The 23,709-nt window shown below is 50.0% G+C and overlaps 2 protein-coding genes across 10 annotated transcripts in view; one reads left to right on the top strand and one right to left on the bottom strand.

The window, feature by feature from the left end:
- Window positions 1-322: 322 nt before the first annotated feature.
- Window positions 323-12,811, bottom strand: LOC310694286 (uncharacterized protein). Of its 9 annotated transcripts, none has more exons than XM_083477398.1 (8): window positions 12,711-12,811; window positions 8,024-8,121; window positions 7,745-7,921; window positions 7,152-7,301; window positions 5,879-6,001; window positions 5,034-5,144; window positions 2,766-2,883; window positions 323-1,244 (listed from the first exon to the last, which is right to left on the bottom strand). In XM_083477398.1, exons 3-8 carry the CDS (start codon window positions 7,808-7,810, stop codon window positions 1,210-1,212), a joined length of 603 nt encoding a protein of 200 aa, XP_083333524.1. In that variant the 5' UTR covers window positions 7,811-7,921; window positions 8,024-8,121; window positions 12,711-12,811; the 3' UTR covers window positions 323-1,209. The 9 variants fall into 9 exon arrangements, with proteins under 9 accessions (XP_083333524.1, XP_083333517.1, XP_083333519.1 ...); XM_083477391.1 differs by lacking the exon at window positions 12,711-12,811 and adding exons at window positions 9,792-10,340; window positions 10,387-11,724 and having other exon boundaries at window positions 7,745-8,121; XM_083477393.1 differs by lacking the exon at window positions 12,711-12,811 and adding exons at window positions 9,792-10,022; window positions 10,788-11,365 and having other exon boundaries at window positions 7,745-8,121.
- A 211-nt stretch (window positions 12,812-13,022) lies between these two features.
- ZNF687 (zinc finger protein 687) overlaps window positions 13,023-23,709 on the top strand; it is a 34,255-nt gene continuing 23,568 nt past the window's right edge. Inside the window, exon 1 of the mRNA XM_083476949.1 lies at window positions 13,023-13,378. Within this exon, the coding sequence (XP_083333075.1) occupies window positions 13,150-13,378 (229 nt within the window). The 5' untranslated portion in view covers window positions 13,023-13,149. The remainder of the gene's footprint in view (window positions 13,379-23,709) is intronic.

Below are 23,709 nucleotides of genomic sequence, written 5' to 3' on the forward strand. Positions count from 1 at the left end.
ATATATAAAAGGATGTCACATAGAGGAGGGAGAAAGGTTGTTTTCTGCTGCTCCAGAGAAGCGGACACGGAGCAATGGATCCAAACTACAAGAAAGAAGATTCCACCTAAACATTAGGAAGAACTTCCTGACAGTAAGAGCTGTTTGACAGTGGAATTTGCTGCCAAGGAGTGTGGTGGAGTCTCCTACTTTGGAGGTCTTTAAGCAGAGGCTTGACAACCATATGTCAGGAGTGCTCTGATGGTGTTTCCTGCTTGGCAGGGGGTTGGACTCGATGGCCCTTGTGGTCTCTTCCAAATCTATGATTCTATGATTCTTCAATTCTCTGTTTCTATGAAATCAGAGCTTTGAGACTAGTTGTGATGAAGCGGTATATAAATAGCCTAAATGGATTTTAAAAAGTAAGCTTGTTTTAATTTTGCTGGAGGCCTGGCAAGTTTTCTGCAGCTGGGCAAGTGCAGAAAACTCCTTCAGCATTTTCCTAGCCGATGGGTACTGCTGTTCCTGCAAACCCTCCTTAGCTGATGAGCCCAGATGTTCTGGTGAGGCAGCTGGAAGGACCGAAAGCAGCCAACTTGGGGATCCTCAGCTGTCAAGCAGCAAATTAGCAGCAATGCAGAGTACAAGAGGTTTATGCAAATATCATGCAAATGACCGGGCAGAGGGCCACAAATTGGCAAGTGCAGGAAGATATTTAATATTTGCAATAAAGCTATCCAGCAAAGGGGCTGCCTGGCTGGGCGATGGGAACAAAAGAGTGTAGATTTCTGTGTGATGCAATGACCCTTTCTCCCACCAGAGGGCGGCTGAGCTATCTTGTGTTGCATTTTGCTCAGATTCTCAGGAAATTTAATATCGCGGTCTGTGCCAGTGCAGAATTGTGTCTGCATTGTCCCAACGCTGCTCCCAGAGTTCGCCTTCTCAAAACACTCTAGCGTGAAACGGAGACACAAACACCCTTTCAGGTTTTTTATCATTCTTGTTGTTATTGCTAATGATTTGGTTATGACAAGGAGTTGCAGGGAGGGGGGAAATCACATACAAACTTGAGCTGCAGTGAAACAGGGTCTCGGCCCCCTCCCCACATACTTTCCTATATGGGGGAAATCAATAGTGACAGGTTCAGCCGAGGTCCTTTGTCTTGAGGTTTTGCAGGGAGGAGGCAAGAGGAGATGTTGATTGCTGGTCTGCACAACTTCCCGACTTGTTTTAAGCAAGTCTGCTCATGGTGTGCCTTGGAGACGCTGCAAAGAAATGGGGGAAATAAAATATTTTTAAAGAAGAGGTGGGCTCAACAAGTCCTGTCTATCAGGAAATGCATCCCCTGTTGTGTTTGTGTGCGATGCGAGCTGGACCATCAAGAAGGCTGATCGCCGAAGAAGGGGTGCTTTTGAATTCTGGTGCTGGAGGAGACTCTTGAGAGTCCCATGAAGAAGATCCAACCTCTCCATTCTGAAGGAAATCAGCCCTGAGTGCTCCCTGGAAGGACAGATCCTGAAGCTGAGGCTCCAAGACTTTGGCCACCTCCGGAGAAGAGAAGACTCCCTGGGAAAGACCCTGATGTGGGGAAAGATGGAGGGCACAAGGAGAAGGGGACGACAGAGGACGAGATGGTGGGACAGTGTTCTCGAAGCTACCAGCATGAGTTTGACCAAACTGCGGGAGGCAGTGGAAGACAGGAGTGCCTGGCGTGCTCTGGTCCAGGGGGTCACAAAGAGGCGGACACGACTAAACAATTCAACAACAAGAACAATTCCCCGTTCTGCCCAAAGGGTTCTTGTGATGTAAGCTCTCCCTTTTCCAACCAAAGGGCGCCTTTAATGCCAAAAGGCTTCTGTGTGCAATCCTGCGTCTACTTTAATAATTTTTTATAAAAAAAATATCCAAATTCTTTTGGGTTTGTATGTACAAACCGGCTCCCCAAACCAGGGATTAGCCCTTCTTGGACTAGAGGAATTTTGGCAGCGTCCAATGTACAAACTCTACATCGGTCGGATTTGTACTGAGAGAGAGAGATCTGGGTATCTCTACCAGCCTTTCTCAACCTGTGGGTCCCCAGATGTTGTTGAACTACAACTCCCATCACCCCTAGCTAGCAAGGCCAGAGCTCAGGGATGATGGGAGCTGTAGTCCAACAACATCTGGGGACCCACAGGTTGAGAACCGCTGTGTGGGGGAACCTTCGTCCTTCCAGCTGTTTCTGAACTACAACTCCCATCAGCCCTAGCAAGCATTGGCCCCATGACCAGGGTTGCTGCTGCTGCTGGAACTTATAGTTCAAATCTTGCTTCCCCCTCCTAAATCAGATATCCAAACCTCTCTCTGTCTTCCCCCCACCCCTCTGACAGAGGTACGGCCTGTACAGTCCACTCCAGTGGCAGCTTTCCACCCTAGGTAAAGGTAAAGGGACCCCTGACCAGTAGGTCCAGTCGTGGCCGACTCTGGGGTTGCGGCGCTCATCTCGCTTTATTGGCCGAGGGAGCCGGCATACAGCTTCCAGGTCATGTGGCCAGCATGACTAAGCCACTTCTGGCGAACCAGAGCAGCGCACGGAAACGCTGTTTACCTTCCCGCCGGAGCGGTACCTATTTATCTACTTGCACTTTGACATGCTTTCGAACTGCTAGGTTGGCAGGAGCAGGGACCGAGCAACGGGAGCTCACCCAATCACAGGGATTCGAACCGCCGACCTTCAGATCGGCAAGTCCTAGGCTCTGGTTTAACCCACAGCGCCACCCGCGTCCCACCCTTTCCACCCTACTTACGTGCAAAACTGTTGACCAGGTAGGTGGGCTTGTTGCTACACAGCAGGGTGGTAAGGCTGCCCAGCGATGCGGTCCCCACGATCTGCACCTCCGAGGTGATCCCCAGCGTGGCATTTTTCTGCAACAGGGCAAGAAACAGAGCCGGCAAAAGCAGGTATGACAACTGCTACATAAAGTGTTTTCGCTTCATGCTCTCGATATAACTCAAGTTACATACAATTGCATTTTAAGGTTCCATCTTGCCGAATTTCTAATGTGTTTCCTAATACATTCTGCTGTTTTCTTACACTTCAATCCCAGCTGCGGTCTTCACATACGGGAAGTACGGTAACTTTTTATAAAAACTTGAAATGGTTTTCAGTCTTTAAAAAGGTAAAAGGACCACTGACCATTAGGTCCAGTCGCGAACGACTCTGGGGTTGCGGTGCTCATCTCGCTTTATTGGCCGAGGGAGCCGGCGTACAGCTTCCGGGTCATGTGGCCAGCAGGACTAAGCCGCTTCTGGCGAACCAGAGCAGCGCATGGAAACGCCGTTTACCTTCCCTCTGGAGCGGTACCTATTGATCTACTTGCACTTTGACGTGCTTTTGAACTGCTAGGTTGGCAGGAGCAGGGACCGAGCAACGGGAGCTCACCCCATCATTGCGGGGATTCGAACTGCCGACCTTCTGATCGGCAAGTCCTAGGCTCTGTGGTTTAACCCACAGCGCCACCTGCGTCCCATCAGTCTTCTTTAAAACATTCTACATTTGTATCTTTTATCAGTGCCATCAATTTTGCCATCTCTGCGTATTCCAAGATTTTCACCAACCATTCTTCCTCTGGGTGTGTGTTCTCTCCTCCCATTTCTGTACACACAGAATCTTTGCTGCTGCTGTATTCACACACACTCTCAGTCCTTTAGCACCAATCTCTGGAACTCCCTGCTTATTGACTTTAGTGTTTTTTGACCGTTTTGGTTTAGCTGCTCCAACCTAGCTACGTAACTCGGTTAGGTATACTTGTCCTTAAACTTGCTGCAAACTTCCTTCTGAGTTCACAGCCACAACCAGCCCTCTGACCGCCTGTGGGTGTTGTATTTGCAACTCAAGATGATACTTCATGCATCTGAAGAAGTAGACCCCAGTCCACAAGTCTTGAAGCTGGAAGCAAGACTCTTCGGACCCCCAACCCAAAATACACCTTGAAGGATGAGTTGCCCCCTTTTTCTGACTCTCTTAGTTGGCAGCTGTATTAGTTAAACTGCAGCCTGTTGCCGGATGAAACAGCCCCAAGCCTGCAACCCCAGCTAGGCCTATTTACCTGAGAGTAAAAACCTTTGAATAAGTGGGGCTTACTTCAGAGCAAACATGCACAGGGTTTGTGCTGTTAAATCGCTTTTAACCATATGAATTTCAGAAGAAGAAGAAGAGTTTGGATTTGATATCCCGCCTTTCACTCCCTTTAAGGAGTCTCAAAGCGGCTAACATTCTCCTTTCCCTTCCTCCCCCACAACAAACACTCTGTGAGGTGAGTGGGGCTGAGAGACTTCAGAGAAGTGTGACTGGCCCAGGGTCACCCAGCAGCTGCATGTGGAGGAGCGGAGACGTGAACCCAGTTCCCCAGATTACGAGACTACCGCTCTTAACCACTACACCACACTGATTCTTCAGTCAGCTGGTATCATTTGTTGGTTTACATACAATACCAGTTGTATACTGGTATTCGTTCGGGGGGGGGGGAATCAGAGCAGTTTCCAGCAGTAACACATAAAACCGTACAGTTAAAACCTTATACATAAAACCAGAGATCAGCTATTACTGAATTATTATTAAACAAGTTTGGATATGGATAAAAATGTATAAAGTAAAAAATGCATTTATGTATAAAATAATAACCCACTACTGATCATGTTTGCATTAATTATGTCTAAAAGAACAGTTCAAAGGCAGGGGGACAACCCATGATTGTTTTGTTTTGAGATGCTGCATTTAATTATATGTCAGCGTTTCTTTCAGAACCATGAGGACCGGAATCTTAGAATTACTTTTACGGAAAGGGTCGCAGCTCAGCGGCAGAGCCGATGCCTCAAAAACAGACGGTCCCGGGTTCAGTTTCCCAAGATGGGCCTTTGCTATAAAGCAGCTCCCTCTGTTCCTGTTCAAATCAGCCCTGTCCTCAAAACATTGAGGACTAGGATCTTGCTTTGCTTTCAAGGCAAGGGCCGTAACTCCAAGCCACACTCCCCATGTGCCTAAAACCACCCCCAGGACACCTGCTGATCCTCACCAAGACAGCTTGGAAGTACGCCTCCAGTTCCTGGCAGGAGGGTAGCGGTTCGGACACCTCCATCTTTCGGGCCACACACCCTTCTGGCTGGCCGTGGTACACCATCAAGTGCTGTGGGGGGAGAGAGGGAGCAGAGAGGTAGCATCTTGTAGAGGAGGCCCCCAAACCCCGAATCCCACACTCCCTCCTGTCCCCAGGTCTGATTTTACGGCACTCAGGTAGTTCAGCTGGCTATCTCCGATCCATTTTGCAAAGGTTATTCGTATTCTCCGCTCTCTCTTTTTAATTGTGCTACATTAACGTAGGCTATACATTTCAAATAAATAAAAGAGACACTCCCATGCTCTTAAGAGAACCTCGGTGTGGTTTAATTAACTCTAATGCACTTTGGATACCTTTAAACTAGAGAGACCTTGTAAAGTCGCTTGCCCAGACAATACTTTCTCTCTCTCTCTCTCTCTCTCTCTCTCTCTCTCTCTCACACACACACACACACACACACACACACACACACACACACTTAGGGGAATGGCAGTAGCTCAGTGAAAGAGCTGGCATCTCTGCTTGGCATGGAAAAGGTTCCCGGTCCAATCGCCAGTATCTCCAAGAAAACCTCCTTACCTGAAGCACTGGGCAGCTGCTGTCAGTCGCTGTAGATAGATCCACCACCGGTCTGACTCAAAGCAGCTTTCTATGTTCTTAAATCCACCTTAGTGCAGTTCAGTGACCACTAAGGCACTACTGGACAACTTAAGGAGACCCCATTGGGAGGGAAAAACAGCAACACTGTCCCCATCGCCTCTTGTGACACGAATTCTGGCCCTACTGCCGATTCTGTGACTCACGTTTCTCAAGTCGCAGGTGATCCCTGGAGCCACGCCTTGTTCGCCCAGTTCGCTGAGCGCCAGCAAGAGAGATGCTTCGTTTTGGACGTTGACTTGGGGAGGGAGAAAGCTGAAGGCGTCTCTCTGCCGAGAAAGGAAGCGGGGGGGAAGATTGAAATGCAGCAGCCCTGGCCAAAGGTGCTGGATCTGGCCACCCAAGACTTCTGCAGTGGTGGAAGGCAGAACGTGCTGGATTCAAACCACCAGGACTTCCACCAGGCAGAAGGCAGGCGCTGTCTCCATCATTGCCTGTCCTCCGTAATAATCTCTCAAAGGACCTGTTGATGGCATTCTACCACTGTACTGTTGAGAGTGTATTAACTTATGGTCTGTGCGTGTGGTTTGGGAGCTGCACGGTCAGGGGAAAAACAATGCTGTCCAGGGTTGTAAAGACTGCGGAGAGAATAATTGGGTGCACTCTTCCCACCTTGGATCAAATCTATGCTTCCAGGTACCATAAGAAAGCTGCAGAGATAGTGCAGGATAGTGCACACCCCGGAAACGATCTCTTTCAGCTTCTGCCTTCTGGAAGAAGGTACAGGGTTATAAAGACTAGGACTAGCCGCCTGAGAAACAGTTTCTATCCAAAGGCAATTTTGGTTTTAAATGCAGTGTAAGGTAGTCTACAGTGGTACCTCTGGTTCAGAACTTAATTACTGTATTTTTTGCTCTATAAGACTCACTCCCCCCCCCTAAAAAGTAAGGGGAAATCTGTGTGCGTCTTATGGAGCGAATGCAGGCTGTGCAGCTATCCCAGAAGCCAGAACAGCAAGAGGGATGGCTACTTTCACTGCGTAGCGATCCCTCTTGCTGTTTTGGCTACTGAGATTCAGAATATTTTTTTCTTGTTTTCCTCCTCCAAAAACTAGGTGCGTCTTGTGGTCTGGTGCGTCTTATAGAGCGAAAAATACGGTAGTTCTGGAGGTCTGTTCTTAACCTGAAACTGTTCTTAACCTGAAGCACCACTTTAGCTAATGGGGCCTCCTGCTGCCGCCGTGCTGCCGCTGTGCGATTTCTGTTCTTAACCCGAGGTACTATTTCTGGGTTAGCGGAGTCTGTAACCTGAAGCGTCTGTAACCTGAGGTACCACTGTATTGTATTTAATTATGGGGTATTTTTAGGGGGTTAACCAGGCTGGGACAACAGGCTTGTTGGTTTTTGAATGTCTGATGTACATTTTTTCAATTTTGTTGTTCTGTATGGGACAATGACAATAAAGATTATCGTATCGTACCTGGACGCAGTCCGCCCGCCCGAGGTAGGTGGCCAGCAGGACCCCCACGATGCTGATGCTGAGAGCTGAGACAGCGCCCACCATCAGAATCACCAGTTTGCGGTTCGTGGCGACGGGAGGCTCTGCCAGCTCAAGGCTGGAGTGGAGAGTCTGAACAAAAATTGGGGAAGGGGGTGAGGAGAGAGAAAGAAAGAAAGAAAGAAAGAAAGAAAGAAAGAAAGAAAGAGGGGGTGATGGCATCTAGCAGCACCTGAAATCCCTTTTCTAAAATCTCAGCCTGTTTCCGCATTTGCACTCTGCACATGCTTAAGGGTGCTCTCGCCGCGCTGGAGAACCGAGCCCCAAAGATAACAAAAAATTGGCAGGTCGATAACCGTAGGCATTCCCCCACCCCCTAGCAGGGCAGCAGGCAGAAATCCCACCGGCGCAGCTTCTCTCCCCGCCACTGCGCACGGCAACCACACAAGGCTGGAAAGAGCTTTCCCTGATGGATTCCTGCCTGTTGAGCAGCGGTTAAAGGAACGGGAGACCAAATGGGGGTTTAAAAAATGAGGTGGCCTTTCCCCCCCCCCCTTCTAAAGTGAACTACTTACGTAGGGTGGGCTCTTGAGGTGCAGCCCCGCCGGCCACGATTCGGGGTTCTTGTCCTCGCTCACCATTTTCTCTTCCCCGACGGCAGGGCTGAACGGATCCAGACTTTGGCTTCTTCGTAGGCGTGTGAGATGCCAGCGGGAAGCTCTTATAAAGTCTCGGCTGCCTGGCACGCAGCCCTGCCAAACAATAGCCCCTTCTGTCCACATCCCAGCTCCAAGCTCTCATGGGGGCACTGAATAATTTTTTGCCGCCTCTCCCCGCCTTCTGCCCCCAAATACCTACTGCCCAGCAAGGTGCAAAGGCCTTTTCCATGGGGCTAGTTCTGTTTCCGCTTGTAGGCTGAGGGTTGCATCCAGGCAAAGTGGGAGGAGAACCCCTGAAATCAATGGATCTAAGTTAGTCACAGAATTCTAGAGATAGAAGGGACCCTGAGGGACATCTAGACCAACCCCTGCAACTTCCTTTAATTTCAATGGGTGTGTTCTGAGTAGGACAAGCATTTGACATGAACCTTCATCGTATTTTACGTCTGGGATACCCAATCCCCTAGTGAGAAAGTGGGTGCACTCTGCTCATGCCCTGATAGACACGCTTCTTTTTTCATTCCTTGCTTGGACTCTAGTGTAAAGGTAAAGGTAAAGAGACCCCTGACCATTAGGTCCAGTTGTGACTGACTCTGGGGTTGCGGCGCTCATCTCTCTTTATTGGCCGAGGGAGCCGGCGTACAGCTTCCGGGTCATGTGGCCAGCATGACTAAGCAGCTTCTGCCGAACCACAGCAGCGCATGGAAACGCCATTTACCTTCCCGCTGGAGTGGTACCCATTTATCTACTTGCACTTTGACGTGCTTTTGAACTGCTAGGTTGGCAGGAGCTGGGACTGAGAAGCGGGAGCTCACCCCGTCGCAGGGATTCGAACCCCCGACTTTCCAATCGGCAAGCCCTAGGATCTGTGGTTTAACCCACAGCACCACCCGCATCCCTACAAGTGTAGAGTGCAATACTGCAAACAGACCTTTAACCGTGAGGACGAGAATCTTAAGCCTATTTTGAAGGGGACGGCTGTATACCTCTGTGGCAGATCACTTGCTTTGCATGCAGAACATCCCTGGTTTGATCTCTGACGTCTCGAGTTGGGGCTTGGACAACCCCCTTGCCCCAAACCCTGGAAAGCTGCTGCCAGCCAGTGAGGACAATATTGAACTAGATGGACCCCAATGGTCCGACTCAGCGTAAGGCAGTCTGTCTATATGTTTCCTCTGTTTGAGTACACACATACACACACCCCTCCATCCCTCATCCAGGCAAGCAAGAGGCATTGCAGGGGGTTGGGCTGGATGACCTCTTGGGGACCCCTTCCAAAGCTACAATTATTTGCTTCTTACTTCAAGAACACAGATTGTTGTGCTGTTTTTTAAAAAGAAATTATCTTCAATAAAGTGGCAGGTGGAATTGCAGCTACTGCAGCTTCCTCCCCAGCGTGGCTGCCGTGTAACAGGCCGATATTCATCAGGTGCAGCCTCTCCGCCCCAATCCTTACATTCAGCAGGATCTGACCTCCTGCTAAATTTCCCTTTGTCTCTCTCCCCCCCCCTGCTGTCGTTCAAAAGCACACAATAAAAGATGGCAACCTCGTGTTTTGCGGATGTTCTGATCTACACTTTAAAGGATAGTCAACCCTTTATTCCAGGAGCGGAGCCCTCTGAGGGGGGGCAGAAGTGGGGGTGACCGAGGAAAGGAGACTTCGTTCCAGGAGCCAAAAGCTTTCTGGCTTGCGGCCGACTCTCTCAGGTTCCACCACCTGACATGCCGGGAAGAAAAGGCCCTTTTGAAAGAGAGGCCGAGGCTCCCCCCGATAACCTCGCTGTTGAAAACGGAGCGGACCGAGGCACAGACGAGGCCCTGTTTTCGGGAGAAACCGCCGCATCACTCGATCGGCTCGGAAAACATCCAAGCGAAAGGCCTTGGCTCTCGGGGAGGGCGGCGGGGTAGAAAGAGACTGATTTCGGAGGCACATAAAAGCAAGATTGTTTACAAGCCGGTGCACCCCAGTCGCAGCGACAGGGCAGCGATGGAGAAGTGGACAGCGGGAGATGAAAATCACTTGGCTCCCCTTGGCAAGGTGGGAGGACAAAGGACAATGACTCCCAGACTCGGAGGAAAGGCGACGGGGAGGCCTTGAGGACGCTGCGTGCTTTAACTTGTTGGTCGCTGTCTTGAGCCGAATCGAGGTACACGGACCACTAGTGGTCTGACTCAGAAGCTTCCTATATCAGAACTGAAATAAAAATTTTAAGGTCTTTTATATATAATAAATGTTCACAAATGTACCAACCAAGCACATACATAGATATGTGGACCACATGTCTGGAGCAGCACAGGAAGACTGCCCTGAAACCATTTTGACTCCCAAACTGACCAAATGTTTTCTCTGCAAGGAGGGAGGGGGTGAGGGAACCTTCTCATTGTCTCAGGAAGTGGGAAATCACCATCTCAAAGAAATGGCCAGACTACCAAGAAAGGCAATCAGATAAGGCATGATCAGATAACCTGACAGGAAAAACAACATTCAAATTTCTGTTGTAGACCACCTTTTCTGTGATGTATGTATGATGTTTGTAGGGGGTGGTCTTGGGTTACACCCCTTTCTGTGATGTATGTTTGATGTATGGAGGGGTGGTCCTGAGCTCCAGGGCAGGGAATTTAAAATGTCTATATAAGGGCAGGCACACCTTGGTTCTGGGTCCTTCTCCGTCCTCCTGCTGGGGTGAGGGGAGCACCCTGTTGCAACAGATCAATAAAGATCAGGCTTACTAGCTGCTTTGCTTCTCAATATTCTCTGGTTGGCCTCTGTTATTTTCTCCTAGCGATGGAGAACCTACAAAGGACTCTATAAGGGTTCTTAGTGTCCCCCATAAGGGAATAAGGGCAGATTTTGTTTACCACAGAACCATGAGGACTAGAATTTTGCTGAGTATTGTAGCTCTGTCAACTACCATTCCCAGGGTTTTTCGGGAGGGTGCTTTAAATGTACAGAGCATACCCAGTCAGAGGCTCTTCCTGTCGTATTCCTCTTTGGAAAGTTCCCTAGGCAAGGACCCTGTAGTTGTTGCTGTTTAGTTCTTTAGTCGTGTCCGCCTCTTCGTGACCCCCTGGACCAGAGCACGCCAGGCACTCCTGTCTTCCACTGCCTCCCGCAGTTTGGTCAAACTCATGCTGGTAGCTTCGAGAACACTGTCCCACCATCTCATCCTCTGTCCTCCCCTTCTCCCTGTGCCCTCCATCTTTCCCAACATCAGGGTCTTTTCCAGGGAGTCTTCTCTTGAGGTGGCCAAAGTCTTGGAGCCTCAGCTTCAGGATCTGTCCTTCCAGGGAGCACTCAGGGCTGATTTCCTTCAGAATGGAGAGGTTTGATCTTCTTTCAGTCCATGGGACTCTCAAGAGTCTCCTCCAGCACCAGAATTCAAAAGCATCAATTCTTTGGCGATCAGCCTTCTTTATGGTCCAGCTCTCACTTCCATACATTACTACTGGGAAAACCAGAGCTTTCACTATACAGACCTTTGTTGGCAAGGTGATGTCTCTGCTTTTTTTCATGGATCACTGCCTTGCCGTGGCGAAGGGGCTTGAATAACTCAAAGCTATGAGCTATGCTGTGCAGGGCCACCCAAGATGGACAGGTCATAGTGGAGTTTTGACCAAACGTGATCCACCTGGAGCAGGAACCGGCAAGCTACTCCAGTATCCCTGCCAAGAAAACTCCATGGACAAAGACAACAGGCAAGGACCCTAGGCGCTTCCATTGTTGCTGCGCTACAACTCCCACCGGGGGCTGGCCATGCTGACCCCTGGGAGTTATAACTCAGCAACACATTCCAGGCTGCAGGTGTCCCTACCAAACTTGTTAACAGTAAAGGTAAAGGGACCCCTGACCATTAGGTCCAGTCGCGAACGACTCTGGGGTTGCGGTGCTCATCTCGCTTTATTGGCCGAGGGAGCCGGCGTACAGCTTCTGGGTCATGGGGCCAGCAGGACGAAGCCGTTTCTGGCGAACCAGAGCAGCGCATGGAAACGCCGTTTATCTTCCCACTGGAGTGGTACCTATTCATCTACTCGCACTCTGACGTGCTTTCGAACTGCTAGGTTGGCAGGAGCAGGGACCGAGCAACAGGAGCTCGCCCCGTCGTGTGGATTCGAACCGCCGACCTTCTGATCGGCAAGTCCTAGGCTCTGTGGTTTAACCCACAGCGCCACCCGAAACATTAAAAACAATTAAAAAATTAAGTTGTGATACCATCAATTAATATTAATGTCCTCAATGGAGCTTGCAGTTGTGAAGCTGCAAGACCAAAGCTGGAAGGTTTGATCCAGATGTTTAAAAAATCCATTTGTTAGGTCCTGTGTTCAAATTGTCCATTATTACCCAGAATCCCTTGCGCCACTCCCCCAGAATGCTTTGCTCACAGACCTTTTGGCCACTTTCCCCTCCCCCCCTCCCAGACTCCTTTGCGCGCCTCCATTTAAAGGCCACTATCCCAGAATGCCTTGCGGCACGGTTGCTTTCCCTTCGTTCTCCCGCCCGCGAGGAGTGTTTGGACGGACGTTTGCTTTGGCCAATCGCCACTCAGATCTTCGGCGTTCCTTCACTCGTGCGGCTCTTAGAGGGCTCAGTTATTATTTTGAATGGCAAGAATACGGCCCGCCTTCCATGAAGTAGCCTACCAATCGGAAAATGAGGTGACAGGCCTCAGGCGGGGGGGCAACTCATTTGAATGACACGGATTTCCCCCAATAAGCCTAAGCGCTGGTGGTTGGTTTGTTCGTTTTAAGAGGCACGAAGGACAGCCAATTAGAATGGTGGAGCGTGAGGCGCTAGTTCCCTCCCCCTGCAAGCCCCGCCCATCTCCCCTGCTGAATACTAATAGGAGGTTCTTGTCTGAGACGCGCCGCCTCAGCAAATGGGCACCTGCTGCCGTTTCTGTATTCCCTCAGGTGTCCAGCGAATGAAATTAAAGCCCAGCCTTCCTGAGGGCTCGCAGCCAATAGAAAGGCTGGTTTGGCGCCCAGCTGAGTGGCAAGCTGCCCTAGCCAATAGTTAGTTGGATATCTCGGAGAATGATAGATGCCTTAGCCAATAGACGCTGGCCGGCGGGAGGCTCCCCCAGCTGGCTACATCTCTGCTCCTGGCTCGGCTTGGCAAAGCCCCAAGTAGAGAGCGGATGAGGAGGGCGCGAGCCACTTGAGCGGCAGGCCGCGCAGCCAGTAGGGCTGCCCAGCGAGCGGAACGCCTCCGACGAGGAACGAGTTCGGCGAAGGCGGAACGTCGCCTTTGACTGATAGCCTCTTTCGCCCAATGGCGGGCGGGGAGACCGGGAGCCTTCCTTGACCGACGTCCCGTTCGCCCAATGGAGCGCCAGGCAGCCGGGAGGTCATCCTCAGAGCGGCAAGCGGCCTCGCCAATGAGGGGACCCGGGGCCGGGCCGGAGCGGAGAAGCAGGAAGCGGCCGAGGAGGCGGAGGCCGCCCCGCAGTCGGGAGAGGGGCCTGGCGGGGAGCCTGAGGAGCCGCTGGGCGAGCTGCCCCTCTCCGAGACGGACACGACGCCGGGCCGCTCCAGGGAGCCGGAGCCGAGCAGGTAGGCCCGAAAGGCCTTCCCCTTTAAGGGGGTGGGGCCTCGACAGGCCCCGCCCACCAGGCCTCGATTAAAGGGGTGGGGCGCGGAGGGAGGTTTATGGGGGGGCGCCTCAAAATGGGGGGGGGCTCCTGCATTGATGGGGTCGTGGAGGAGTAATGGAGAGGAGGGGAAGGAGGAGTATCTCAGCATAAATTGATGGGGGGTTCTCAAAATCTGGGACTGGGGGGCAAGGGGTCCCCCCCACCAAGGTTGCTTCTCTGGGGGTTGCAAGTGGGGGGAGATACAGGACAGGCTGGTGGTTTTCATCCCTCAGTGGATAGCACCTTAAATAAACTGGGGAGGTTCTGGTATTTGGGGGGGGGGCATTTCAGTCCTCCTTTGAGGGGGTAGGAAATTGGGTGTGTGGAGGGGGGTTCCTCCTCCCTCCTGAAAAATAGGGAGGAAAAGAGCAACCCCCCGAATATGGGATGGATTTTGGGGGGCTGAAGACTTGAAATGTGGGAAGGGGTGACCCCCAACAAAGCCCTTTGGGGAGGACAGAATAACATGGTGGTTAGCCTCCTTCAGTGCATCTCGTCGTAAATAAATCCGGGGGGGGGATAGGAGACCTCAAAATGGAGTGGGGCTGGTCCACTTTGGTCTTGTTTTGGAAGAGGAGGAAGTGGGGAGGAGGGTGGTGTTTTCTTCTGTTTGCTACTCACGAAAACAAACTTGGGGTGGAAGGGTCCTTTTCAATTTTGCTTTGAGAGGTCAAGCGGATTTGGGGGAGGGGAGGAGGAAGATGGGTGCTGTTCCCCCACCCCACCCCAATTCCAAAAATCCATGTATTTCAACAGAAACCTGGAACTGCAAGGAGTGGGGAGGGGCTCAGACTGGAGGAGATGGGGGCATCTGAGTTCTGCTTTGAGAGGAAAGGAAGATGGGGTGCTCCCTCCTGAAAAACCTGGGGGGGGTGGGAGAGATCTCTAAATGGGATGGTGGGGCTGTGCATGAAAATGATATTGAGAGCAGCGTGGAGAGATTGGTTCTCCCCCTCACACTGGCGAGGTGAAATCTAAAAAATCAGGGGGAGAACGGAGTCCATCTCAATCCTCCTTTAAGAAGGCAGGGACAATATGAGGTTTTGGGGAGGGATGCAGCTTCTCCCCCCGCCTTCAAAAATGCATATAGAGCAGGCAAAGTTCGTTTTGGGGGCCTAATCTGGCCCACCAGTCGGTTTAATCTGGCCCCTGTGACAGTTTATTTCCTGGGGTAAAATCTCAACAACTTCAACACTAAAAAAAGCTCAACAACTTTGGTTGGCCCTCACGGCCCTTCACTTCATCAAATCTGGCCCTCTTTGAAAAAAGTTTGGACACCACTGATATAGAGTATCTCAACATAAAAATGACATGGGGCTTTTGGGGGGGCAAAATAGGGAGAAGGATGCAGCTCATTCCTGATTCGAAGGCGTAGTAAAGGAATATGGAGGGGGACCTGGGTTTTCTCTCTCCCTGTATGTATTAAAGAAATTGGGGGGGTGCATAGGTTAGTGATAGACCACACGCTTTGCATGCAGAAGGTCTCAGGATAAATATACAGTTTAGGGGAGCAGAGTAGACTTGAGAGAGCAATGCCAGATTTTAACTCCTTTAAATAAGTTAAACTGTTTTATTCCTTTTCTTCAACCCTGTCCCCCACAGCAAAAGTAGAAAAACAACAACCCTGGGAGAGTAAAAGGGGGTGGAGAGCAATTTCCAGATCCCTTTTCTTCTCTGCCGCCCCCCCAAAAAAATCCGAGGGAAATTTTAATATTGCCACACACAAATATATATAAACCATATAGTTTATTGAGAGGAGTGAACAACTTCATTCTCTCAAGATTGGGGGTTGGGTGAAAGAAAAAAAATTCCTCCCAAGATACACAACAGTTGTGATGGGGAGTTTTTTTGAGGGGGTGAGAATTCCTTCTCCCAGGATTTCGTGGAGGTGGAAGAGAAGAAATCTTAAGAGGTTTGCCATCACCCCTTATTGAATTCTGTATCTCACCACCAGCCAATTGATACTTAAAACCTGAAAAATAAATCAATTCCTCGCGTAAATAAATATCGGGTTGTTGTTGTTTGCCTGTTTGCGGACAGTTTGTGTTTACAGGCTGTTGAGTAGGCAGAACCCTCCCCCTCCCTCCAAACTGAAAATAAATCCGGGAGGAAATACAGGAAAATCTTCCCTAAATTGTGGTTTTGCGCTATGTCAGGGTCTGGGGGACCCATGGCACTCCATGTGTTGTCAGTTTCCTCCAAATCCCAACAGCTAGTAGTCTGGCTATTTCAGCAACATCTGGTGGACTGGGTATCTTCTCAAACTTCCCACTAGGTCTCTGAAATTGATGCCAATTTGGCCATCAATGTTTTTTGAGTTGCGTTGGACACCATTAATTCTGTGTCCCAAATTCCCAGCGGGTTCGCGTACGCTTTAAATGGGTGCCGGTAATTTCTGCGAACCGGCATTCCTGATCGGAGCATGGGTGCTGACATTCAGGAATTGAAATGCAGACCCAACAGCAATGGAAATGGCAGGGTGGAGGAGGCTGGGAACCAAGAACCCAAAAGATAGTTAGCATGTCTGGAAGAAAGCAAGGTTCCTCCTTGAGATGCTAACTTTCTGCTTTCAGGGAATTTTTGCTATGTGACTTTCCATCAGCATCTTGAAATTGTACTGTCAAGGACAGGCGTTGTCACGTGGTTCTCCTTGTTTCGTATCCTGGCCTTGTTTGTTGCGTTGGCCCTGAGAGCAGATGCTATCCAGATAACGTGGATTTTTAAGGCTTCACAGGTTCCCTTGTCTGTCTGCCCACTATGCTAATGTTGAGACCCTTGAAACGCAACACCAAGCCTGCCAATTTTTTATTTTATTTTCTGTATTCTCTCTTTAAAAATGCTCTTTTCCTGGCCTTCCTTTCCTTCCCCACTTGGGTGTCTCCGTGGAAGTTAGCAGATGGTCGAGGCTTAAGTCTCTTAAAGACAACTGGAATTTAATCGCGTGCCAGACTTCAGCTGAAGGCCAGAGCAGACGGGTTTTTAATCTGAAATATTAAAACGGTTCAGGTTGGGGGTGCAGGGACAAAGGAGGGAATGGAAAAGGTGGGTTCTAGATTGAACCACCAGGATACAGATTTTGAGCCCTGGGCAGCAGAGTGCAAGACTGGGTTGTGTTGATTTGGGAGCTGTCTGATCTCAGCTGCCTCTTCCATCTCCCTTAGAGGTGTGGGGTTTGGTGGTTGGAAATAGGGGGTGGGGGTCTGCTTGCCCTAACAGCATCATATTAGGACCTCCTGATCCCTTTGATCAATCTCTGAGGGGAGTCACTGTTTGTGGCCCCTATTACTTGGGTGCCTCCTAGGAGCTGTGCATTCAGAGCAGTGATTTTGTGGAACTCCCTTTAGACAGGCCCTCCTGTACCCGGTGAACCTCCGGCACTAACATAAGACTTTAAAAAATTGTGGCAGGCTTTTTAACCGAACTCTGGTTCTTATAGTTTTAACTTGTTTTGGCTTCATTGCCTGCTGGAGACGACTGTATTCAAGCGGGATATAAATTGTCGAAATGAATAATAAACAGTCGTCTAAATCAGGGTCCGTCTACCTTGTCGGACTACAACTCCCATCATGTCTTTGCCGCATAGTCAGGGATGATGGGAATGGTAGTCCCAACAACATCTGGGGACCACGGTTGAAGATCACTGATCTGAATAATCTCCAAGTGTGCCCTTCTGCACACCTTGGCTGCCTTCTGTACGGGGGGGGGGGGCTGCTTTTGTGCCCCTCCACTGGATGTTGTTGGGACTCCCAAATCCCATTAGCCCCATCAACCAGTATCTCCAGGGTGAAGGAAGTCCTGCCTGGAGATGCCACTGGGATTGAGCTCATATTCTACATGCAAGGTGGTTGCTCTCCCACAAGGCTTCTCCTGAAGATGAAGTAAGATTCTAGTCCTCAGGGTTGTGAATGAATGTCTGGCTTTCAGTTGTACTGTAGGAAGTTGCCTTACTGCAGAAGCAGACCTTTAGTCCTTCTAGCTCATGCTGCCTACACTGGCTGGCAGTGCCTCTCTAGGGTTTCTGGTATGGATCTTGCCCAACAATGCCAGGGCTTGAACGTGGGACATTTTACCTGAGCTGAGGCCTTCATCTCAGGAGCTCGGCCTCAAATGCCCAGGAGCACCCCAGGTTGTCTCCTGAGTTGCAGTGATCTTTAAAACAGCCTCCTCCCCTCCGAATACTCCTCTCCACTCCCAAAATGCCAAGGGAGAGACTAAGAAGACAGGATGAACTCCTAACAGGTTTTGTAGCTCTTTCCAGCCGATCCCTGTGCGCTGCAAAGCTCTTGCAGAATGGCTTTCCCCGCCTCTGACTCTGCCCCTTTTTGCAGCCAGGGCTGAGGTTGGCACAGCGGCCTCCTTGCCAGGCCTCCGTCCCAGGCCTTGTTTGTTGTTTTTTGTCCATTCCCCAAGCCTCGCCTGGCGTGTTGCGTCTTGCTTCGCGAGCTGAGGAGATGAAAAAAGCTGGGCTCGTCCGTCCATCGCTGCCTCCCAGGCTGGGCGATCGGTGTTGGTTGTGTGTTTAAATCCTTTTAAAAAAAAGAGAGAGAAATCTTATTTCCATCGTTGGCATGTTTACCCTTCCCTCTGGAGTAAGCTTGGTGGTAGTGTACCTGCTTGGGTTGCAGAAGGACTCAGACTCAATCCCCAAAGGCGTCTCCAGGCTGGGCTGGAAGTGACTACCTGTTTGAAATCCTGGGGACCCACTGCCAGTCCATGTAGACTATACTGGGCTAGGTCTGACTCAGTAAAAGACACCTTCATGTGTCCCTGTTTAAACCAGTCCTTTGTTCAGAACCACGAGGGCTGGAAGCTTGCAGTAGCACAGGGATGGAGCATTAGCCTTTGCTTGCAGAAGTTTCAGTCCCTGAAGGCATTTCCAAGGAGGGCTGGGGAGAGACTTCCTGCCTGAAACCCTCAAGAGCTGCTGCCGGTCAGTGTAGACACCACTGAGCTAGGTGGGCCAACGGTCTGACGTGGTCTAAGGCCTGTGTGGTTTTATTGCACACATGTAACCTGAGTTAAACCACAGAGCCTAGGACTTGCTGATCAGAAGGTCTGCGGTTCGAATCACCGCGACGGGGTGAGCTCCCGTTGCTCGGTCCCTGCTCCTGCCAACCTAGCAGTTTGAAAGCACGTCAAAGTGCAAGTAGATAAATAGGTACTGCTCCGGCGGGCAGGTAAACGGCGTTTCCGTTCGCCACTCTGGTTCGCCAGAAGCGGCTTAGTCATGCTGGCCACATGACCCGGAAGCTGTACGCCGGCTCCCTCGGCCAATAAAATGAGATGAGCGCCGCAACCCCAGAGTCGGTCACGACTGGACCTAATGGTCAGGGGTCCCTTTACCTTTACCTAACCTGAGTGCCAACAACTGCAGCAACAGCAACGACAAAAGGGCATTAGGTCCCTGCCCATAAGGAGCTTACAGTCAGAATGAGCAAGGTGGGGATTTTTATCGGCCTCATATAGGGGGTGAAGGAGGGAGGAAATTGGAGTCTCTGGGGAACCACGAGGTCTGCCTTTCTCCTGGGCCTTGGGCCAGCTGCTACATACCCTCCATGCTCAGCACCAGAGCCCCACTGCGCACATGCGCCCCACGGGAGTTGGGGCCCATGCTGTGCAGCTGTTCCTAGCAGGTGGGGTGGGAAGCAACAGGCAGTGGAGGGCAGGCCACACAAAGCCTTCTCTTTCCCCAACAAACTCAAAAGGCCGAAAGGAAGCCTTGTTAGAAGTTGCCTTCTGGATATAAATTGCATTCTCTACATTAGAGTAAGCCCACCCCCCCTTTCATTCAGGAGAAGAATGGAAGCTAATTTGTGATGACAATGCTTCCTTTTGGGTGGGTAGTTGTCCCACATTTAACCCAACAATGCCTTGCATTTAAACCTAAAACCTTTAAGAGGAGGTCCGGCTATCGGAGGCGATGGCTTGGAAGAATACCCCTTTCCTTTCACAGCCCCTGATTTTTTAGATGCTGATTTTCCTTGATAGGTCTTTAGATATCCTGCTGGAATCTCAAATGCCTGTTCCTAGTGGGTTCTTTTCTGCATTAACCTCCATCCCCCAGGTAGCTTCTGAAAAGGGAGGTGGCTAGGTTTGTTTCTCTGAGTGATTTCTCTCTCTCTCTCTCTCTCTCTCTCACACACACACACACAAACACACACACACACACACCCCAACCACATGTGTGCACACACTCTTAACATTACTTTGATTTCCTTGATTTATTGTTGCTGGAACAGTAACCTGTGTCAGTTGCTTGCTATTACAGTGGTACCTCGGGTTAAGTACTTAATTCGTTCCGGAGGTCCATTCATAACCTGAAACTGTTCTTAACCTGAAGCACCACTTTAGCTAATGGGGCTACTGCTGCTGCCGCACTGCCAGAACACGATTTCTGTTCTCATCCTGAAGCAAAGTTCTTAACCCGAGGTACTATTTTTGGGTTAGCGGAGTCTGTAACCTGAAGCGTCTGTAACCTGGAGCGTGTGTAACCCGAGGTACCACTGTAATCTGAACTTGTTCTGATTTTGCAGTGTGCTCAGAACACCCAAAAAGTGCATGTATTCGTGTGTGCGTGAAAAGGTCACTGTGAATGAATGCAGCCTTTCCTCAAGCTGTGGGCCCCCAGATGTTGTTGAACTACAACTCCCATCACCCCTAGCTAGCAAGACCAGGGCTCAGGGATGATGGGAGTTGTAGTCCAACAACATCTGGGGACCCACAGGTTGAGAACCGCTGGATTACAGGATTGCTCAGCCTTCCAAGGCAACTGGAAGAATTAGCTAGCCCTGGCGCCCTCCAGATGTCTTGGAGTAAAACTCCCACCAGCCTCCTGCTGCCTGGGGCTGATGGGAGTTTTCGCCCCTAACATGGAGGCCCAGTGTGTGGCGTAGTGGTTAGAGACTAGGGAACAGGGAGAGAACCGGGTTCGAATCCCCACTCAGCCACAAACGCTCTGTGAGTAGCCGTGGACCAGTCATTAACTCTTAGCCCAACCTACCTCACAGGGTAGTTGTGGCGATCACTTGTGAGCGAGTCAGATTGTCTTCCATGAACACAGTTTTAGCAGTGTGTCCATAAGTGACTGTGGAAGCTAATTCTGGATCCACACATGCTTCCACAGTGAGGACATAGGTTTCCGGGCGGGAGTTGATCACAGTGTGGATTTGCCAAATGTGCCTTTTTTCTCTGCTCGTTTCACCCTTATGTCCTGAGTTTGTGTTTCTTCAAAGTCCATGACACCCAGGATCGATCACAGCTGTGTGATCTTGTACTAATTGCAGGATAAACATATTTTTAAAAAATAGATTAAGTTCTGCAGTGGGAATCAGCCCCCCTCCGGCTGTTTAATGATGAGTTAGCCTAGCTTTTTAATTTGCTGAATGATAACAGTGAGGTTTGAAGAGACATTAGTCTACTTCCAGTGCCTGGACTAGAGGTGCGTTCTGGAGATATTGAAGGAACTATAAAGGGGTTTTGAAACTGGGATAAAAGCCACCAGCCCTTGTTAAAAGAGAAGATGTCTGCTTTCATTCCCTTTTGCAGTAATGCACCAGATAGTTTGGAACAGGTGCTCTGAGCTCAGGCTTCCAAGGTAGGTTAAAAATAATGAGAATAAAAGGTTTCTTTGGCTATGTTAGAAGCAAGAGGAACAAGCAAGCGGTATGTCCTCTGTGTGGAAAAAACAGAAAAATGCTACTGGGTTGCAGAGAGAAGGCAGAACTGCCCAATGCCTTCTTTGCCTCTGTCTTCACCTGAAAAGAAAGCAATGCCCAATCTGGTTAAAATAAAATAAACAATGCAAAGAAGAAGAAGCAGCCCAAACTCATTTCTTTGTTTTTTTTGATAGAGTTACAAGCTTGGTGGATCAGGGGGATGCTGTGGACGTAGTATATCTTGATTTCAGTAAGGCTTTTTATGAAGTCTGCCATAATATAGCTAGAAAAATGTGGGCTGGATGAGGTAACTGTTAGGTGGATTTGTAGCTGGCTGACTGAACCCAAAGAGTGCTCACAAATGGTTCCCCATCATCCTGGAAAAAAATGATGAGTGGGGTGCTACAGTGTTCTGTCCTGGGCCTGTTGGTGTTCAATGATGTCTTTATAAATGACTTGGGCAAAGGAATTGAGTGGATGTTCATCTAGTTTGCAGGTGACTCCAAACTGGGACGGGTAGCTTATGTTGCAGGAGACAGAATCTGGATTCAAAATTACTTTCATAGATTGGAGAAGTAGGCTAAAACTAGCAAAATGAATTTCAATACAGTGGACACTCGGGTTGCGAACGTGATCCGTGCAGGAGGCACGTTCGCAACCCGCAGCACCACGTCTGCGCAAGCACAGGTTGCGATTTGGCGCTTCTGCACATGCACGACTGCCGAAACCCAGAAGTAACCCATTCCGATACTTCCGGGTTTCAGCGCGTCTGTAACCCGAAGAAACGCAACCTGAAGCGTCTGTAACCCAAGGTATGACTGTAGTGACAAATATTACCGTATTTTTCACCCCATAAGATGCTCCGGCCCATAAGACGCACCTAGTTTTTTGGGGGGGAAATAAAGGGGGGAAAAATTTATTTCCCCCCCAGGTGCGCTGCGCTAATCCCGAAGCTTGGGGCGTGCGGAGCTCAGCACGCCCCAAGCTTCTGGGTGCCGGCAAGGTCTCCGCTAGCCGTGGGAGAGCCGGGCGCCTCTCCCAGGGCTAGCGGACCGCTGCGCTAATCCCGAAGCTTGGGGCATGCGGAGCTCAGCGCGCCCCAAGCTTCTGGGTGCCGGCAAGCTCTCCGCTAGCCCTGGGAGAGCTGGGTCTCCCACAGCTAGCGGATAGCTTCCTGAAGCCTGGAGAGCGAGAGGGGTTGGTGCGTACCGACCCCCCTCGCTCTCCAGGCTTCAGCGAAAGCCTGCATTCGCCCCATAAGACGCACCCACATTTCCCCTTCATTTTTGGAGGGGAAAAAGTGCGTCTTATAGGGCGAAAAATACGGTAGGCCCTGCACTTAGACAGAAATAACAGCTGCACAAATATAAGATGGGGGACAACTAGCTTCCCAGTAGTACAAATACAAAAGTTACCTTTGTGTGTGCACAGACTCGCACACCACCAAGTGTCCTAGTTTTGTACAACTGTGCTCAAAACTATTAATATTACACCAGCCTTGAAAGGCAGGGCAGCCCTGATTCTTCTTTCCCACCCCCCATTCCTCACAAGGGGGCTCACTGAATTATTTGTTTTTTTGGGGGGGGCGAGGTGATGTAATCTTTATATATATATATATACATTTTTATTGGTTTTTTAACATATCAGTTCCAACAGTCAAATAACATAACTTTCATCTTATACAATGTTTTAGACTTCCGTCAACACCTCCGATGATTTTCCGTTCTTTATCACTTATTCTGCGTATCTTAATTTCTCTATTACTCTTAATTATCGTTAACTAATAGTTCTTCTCATAGTCTTTCTTGCAATATTTAGAATACAGAACTTCTTACAAACCTGCTAGCATAATCTGTTCATCACAATTACTTTGCAAATAATTCATATATTTACTCCAGTCTTCTAAGAATCTCTGGTCCTGCAGGTTTCGAATCCGATGTAATCTATGACTATGCGAATGCTAGGCTGGAATGCGCGTATTTCACCTTTCCCAAAGGAAGTTTTCACCAGGCTGCCTCATTTTTTGGGCAACCTTTCCTAAACCCGCCTTTATTTTGGTTCAGAGGGTCTGCAGCTGACTGCCACTGGGTCAGCTCCCCCAAACACACCTCTCCTGACTGTTGCTGCTGTGTGCCCCTCCACACAGCCCCAGAGGCAAAACCGGGTGTGGCAGTGGGCCTTGGCCTAAAACACTTCGTTTTCTTGGAGGCCCAGTTCTGGTGGGCAAAACCGCCAAATGCTGCTGAATGCCTCTTGCTGCAAATCACAGGAGAGGAGATTTGCACTCTGGTCCTTGCAGGCTCCCTTCTGCAGCAGATGCCGGCCTAGATGGGCGCGCTCTGGCCCGATCCAACAAGGCTATTTGTGTAGAACCTCCAGGTCCAAGGGCAGTCTATCTTAGGTTCCTCGGGGCATTTGGCCGCTGTGAAAACAGGGTGCTGTGCTAGAAAGGGCCCCCTTTGGCCGGATCCTGCAGCCAGGCTCTTCTGTTAACGCTAGTTGCTGACCAGGGTCTTGAGGGCGGCGGCTGTGATTGCTGCCCCCCCACTTCCTCAGTGAATTGTGCAGACCTGCAAGGCTTTTTCCTCCCTCCCTC

Source organism: Podarcis liolepis (assembly GCF_965112155.1).
Source record: "Podarcis liolepis genome assembly, chromosome: 15".
Classification (NCBI taxonomy): domain Eukaryota; kingdom Metazoa; phylum Chordata; class Lepidosauria; order Squamata; family Lacertidae; genus Podarcis; species Podarcis liolepis.

What these genes read in the sequence shown, in the direction of transcription:
- LOC310694286 (XM_083477390.1), bottom strand. Translation starts at nt 7,951, where the DNA reads ATGTGGACAGAAGGGGCTATTGTTTGGCAGGGCTGCGTGCCAGGCAGC. An exon ending in ACCTCAAGAGCCCACCCTAC is followed by an intron (nt 7,302 to 7,744) that starts GTAAGTAGTTCA and finishes ATTTTTGTTCAG; the next exon opens with ACTCTCCACTCCAGCCTTGA. An exon ending in GGCGGGCGGACTGCGTCCAG is followed by an intron (nt 6,002 to 7,151) that starts GTACGATACGAT and finishes CTTTCTCGGCAG; the next exon opens with AGAGACGCCTTCAGCTTTCT.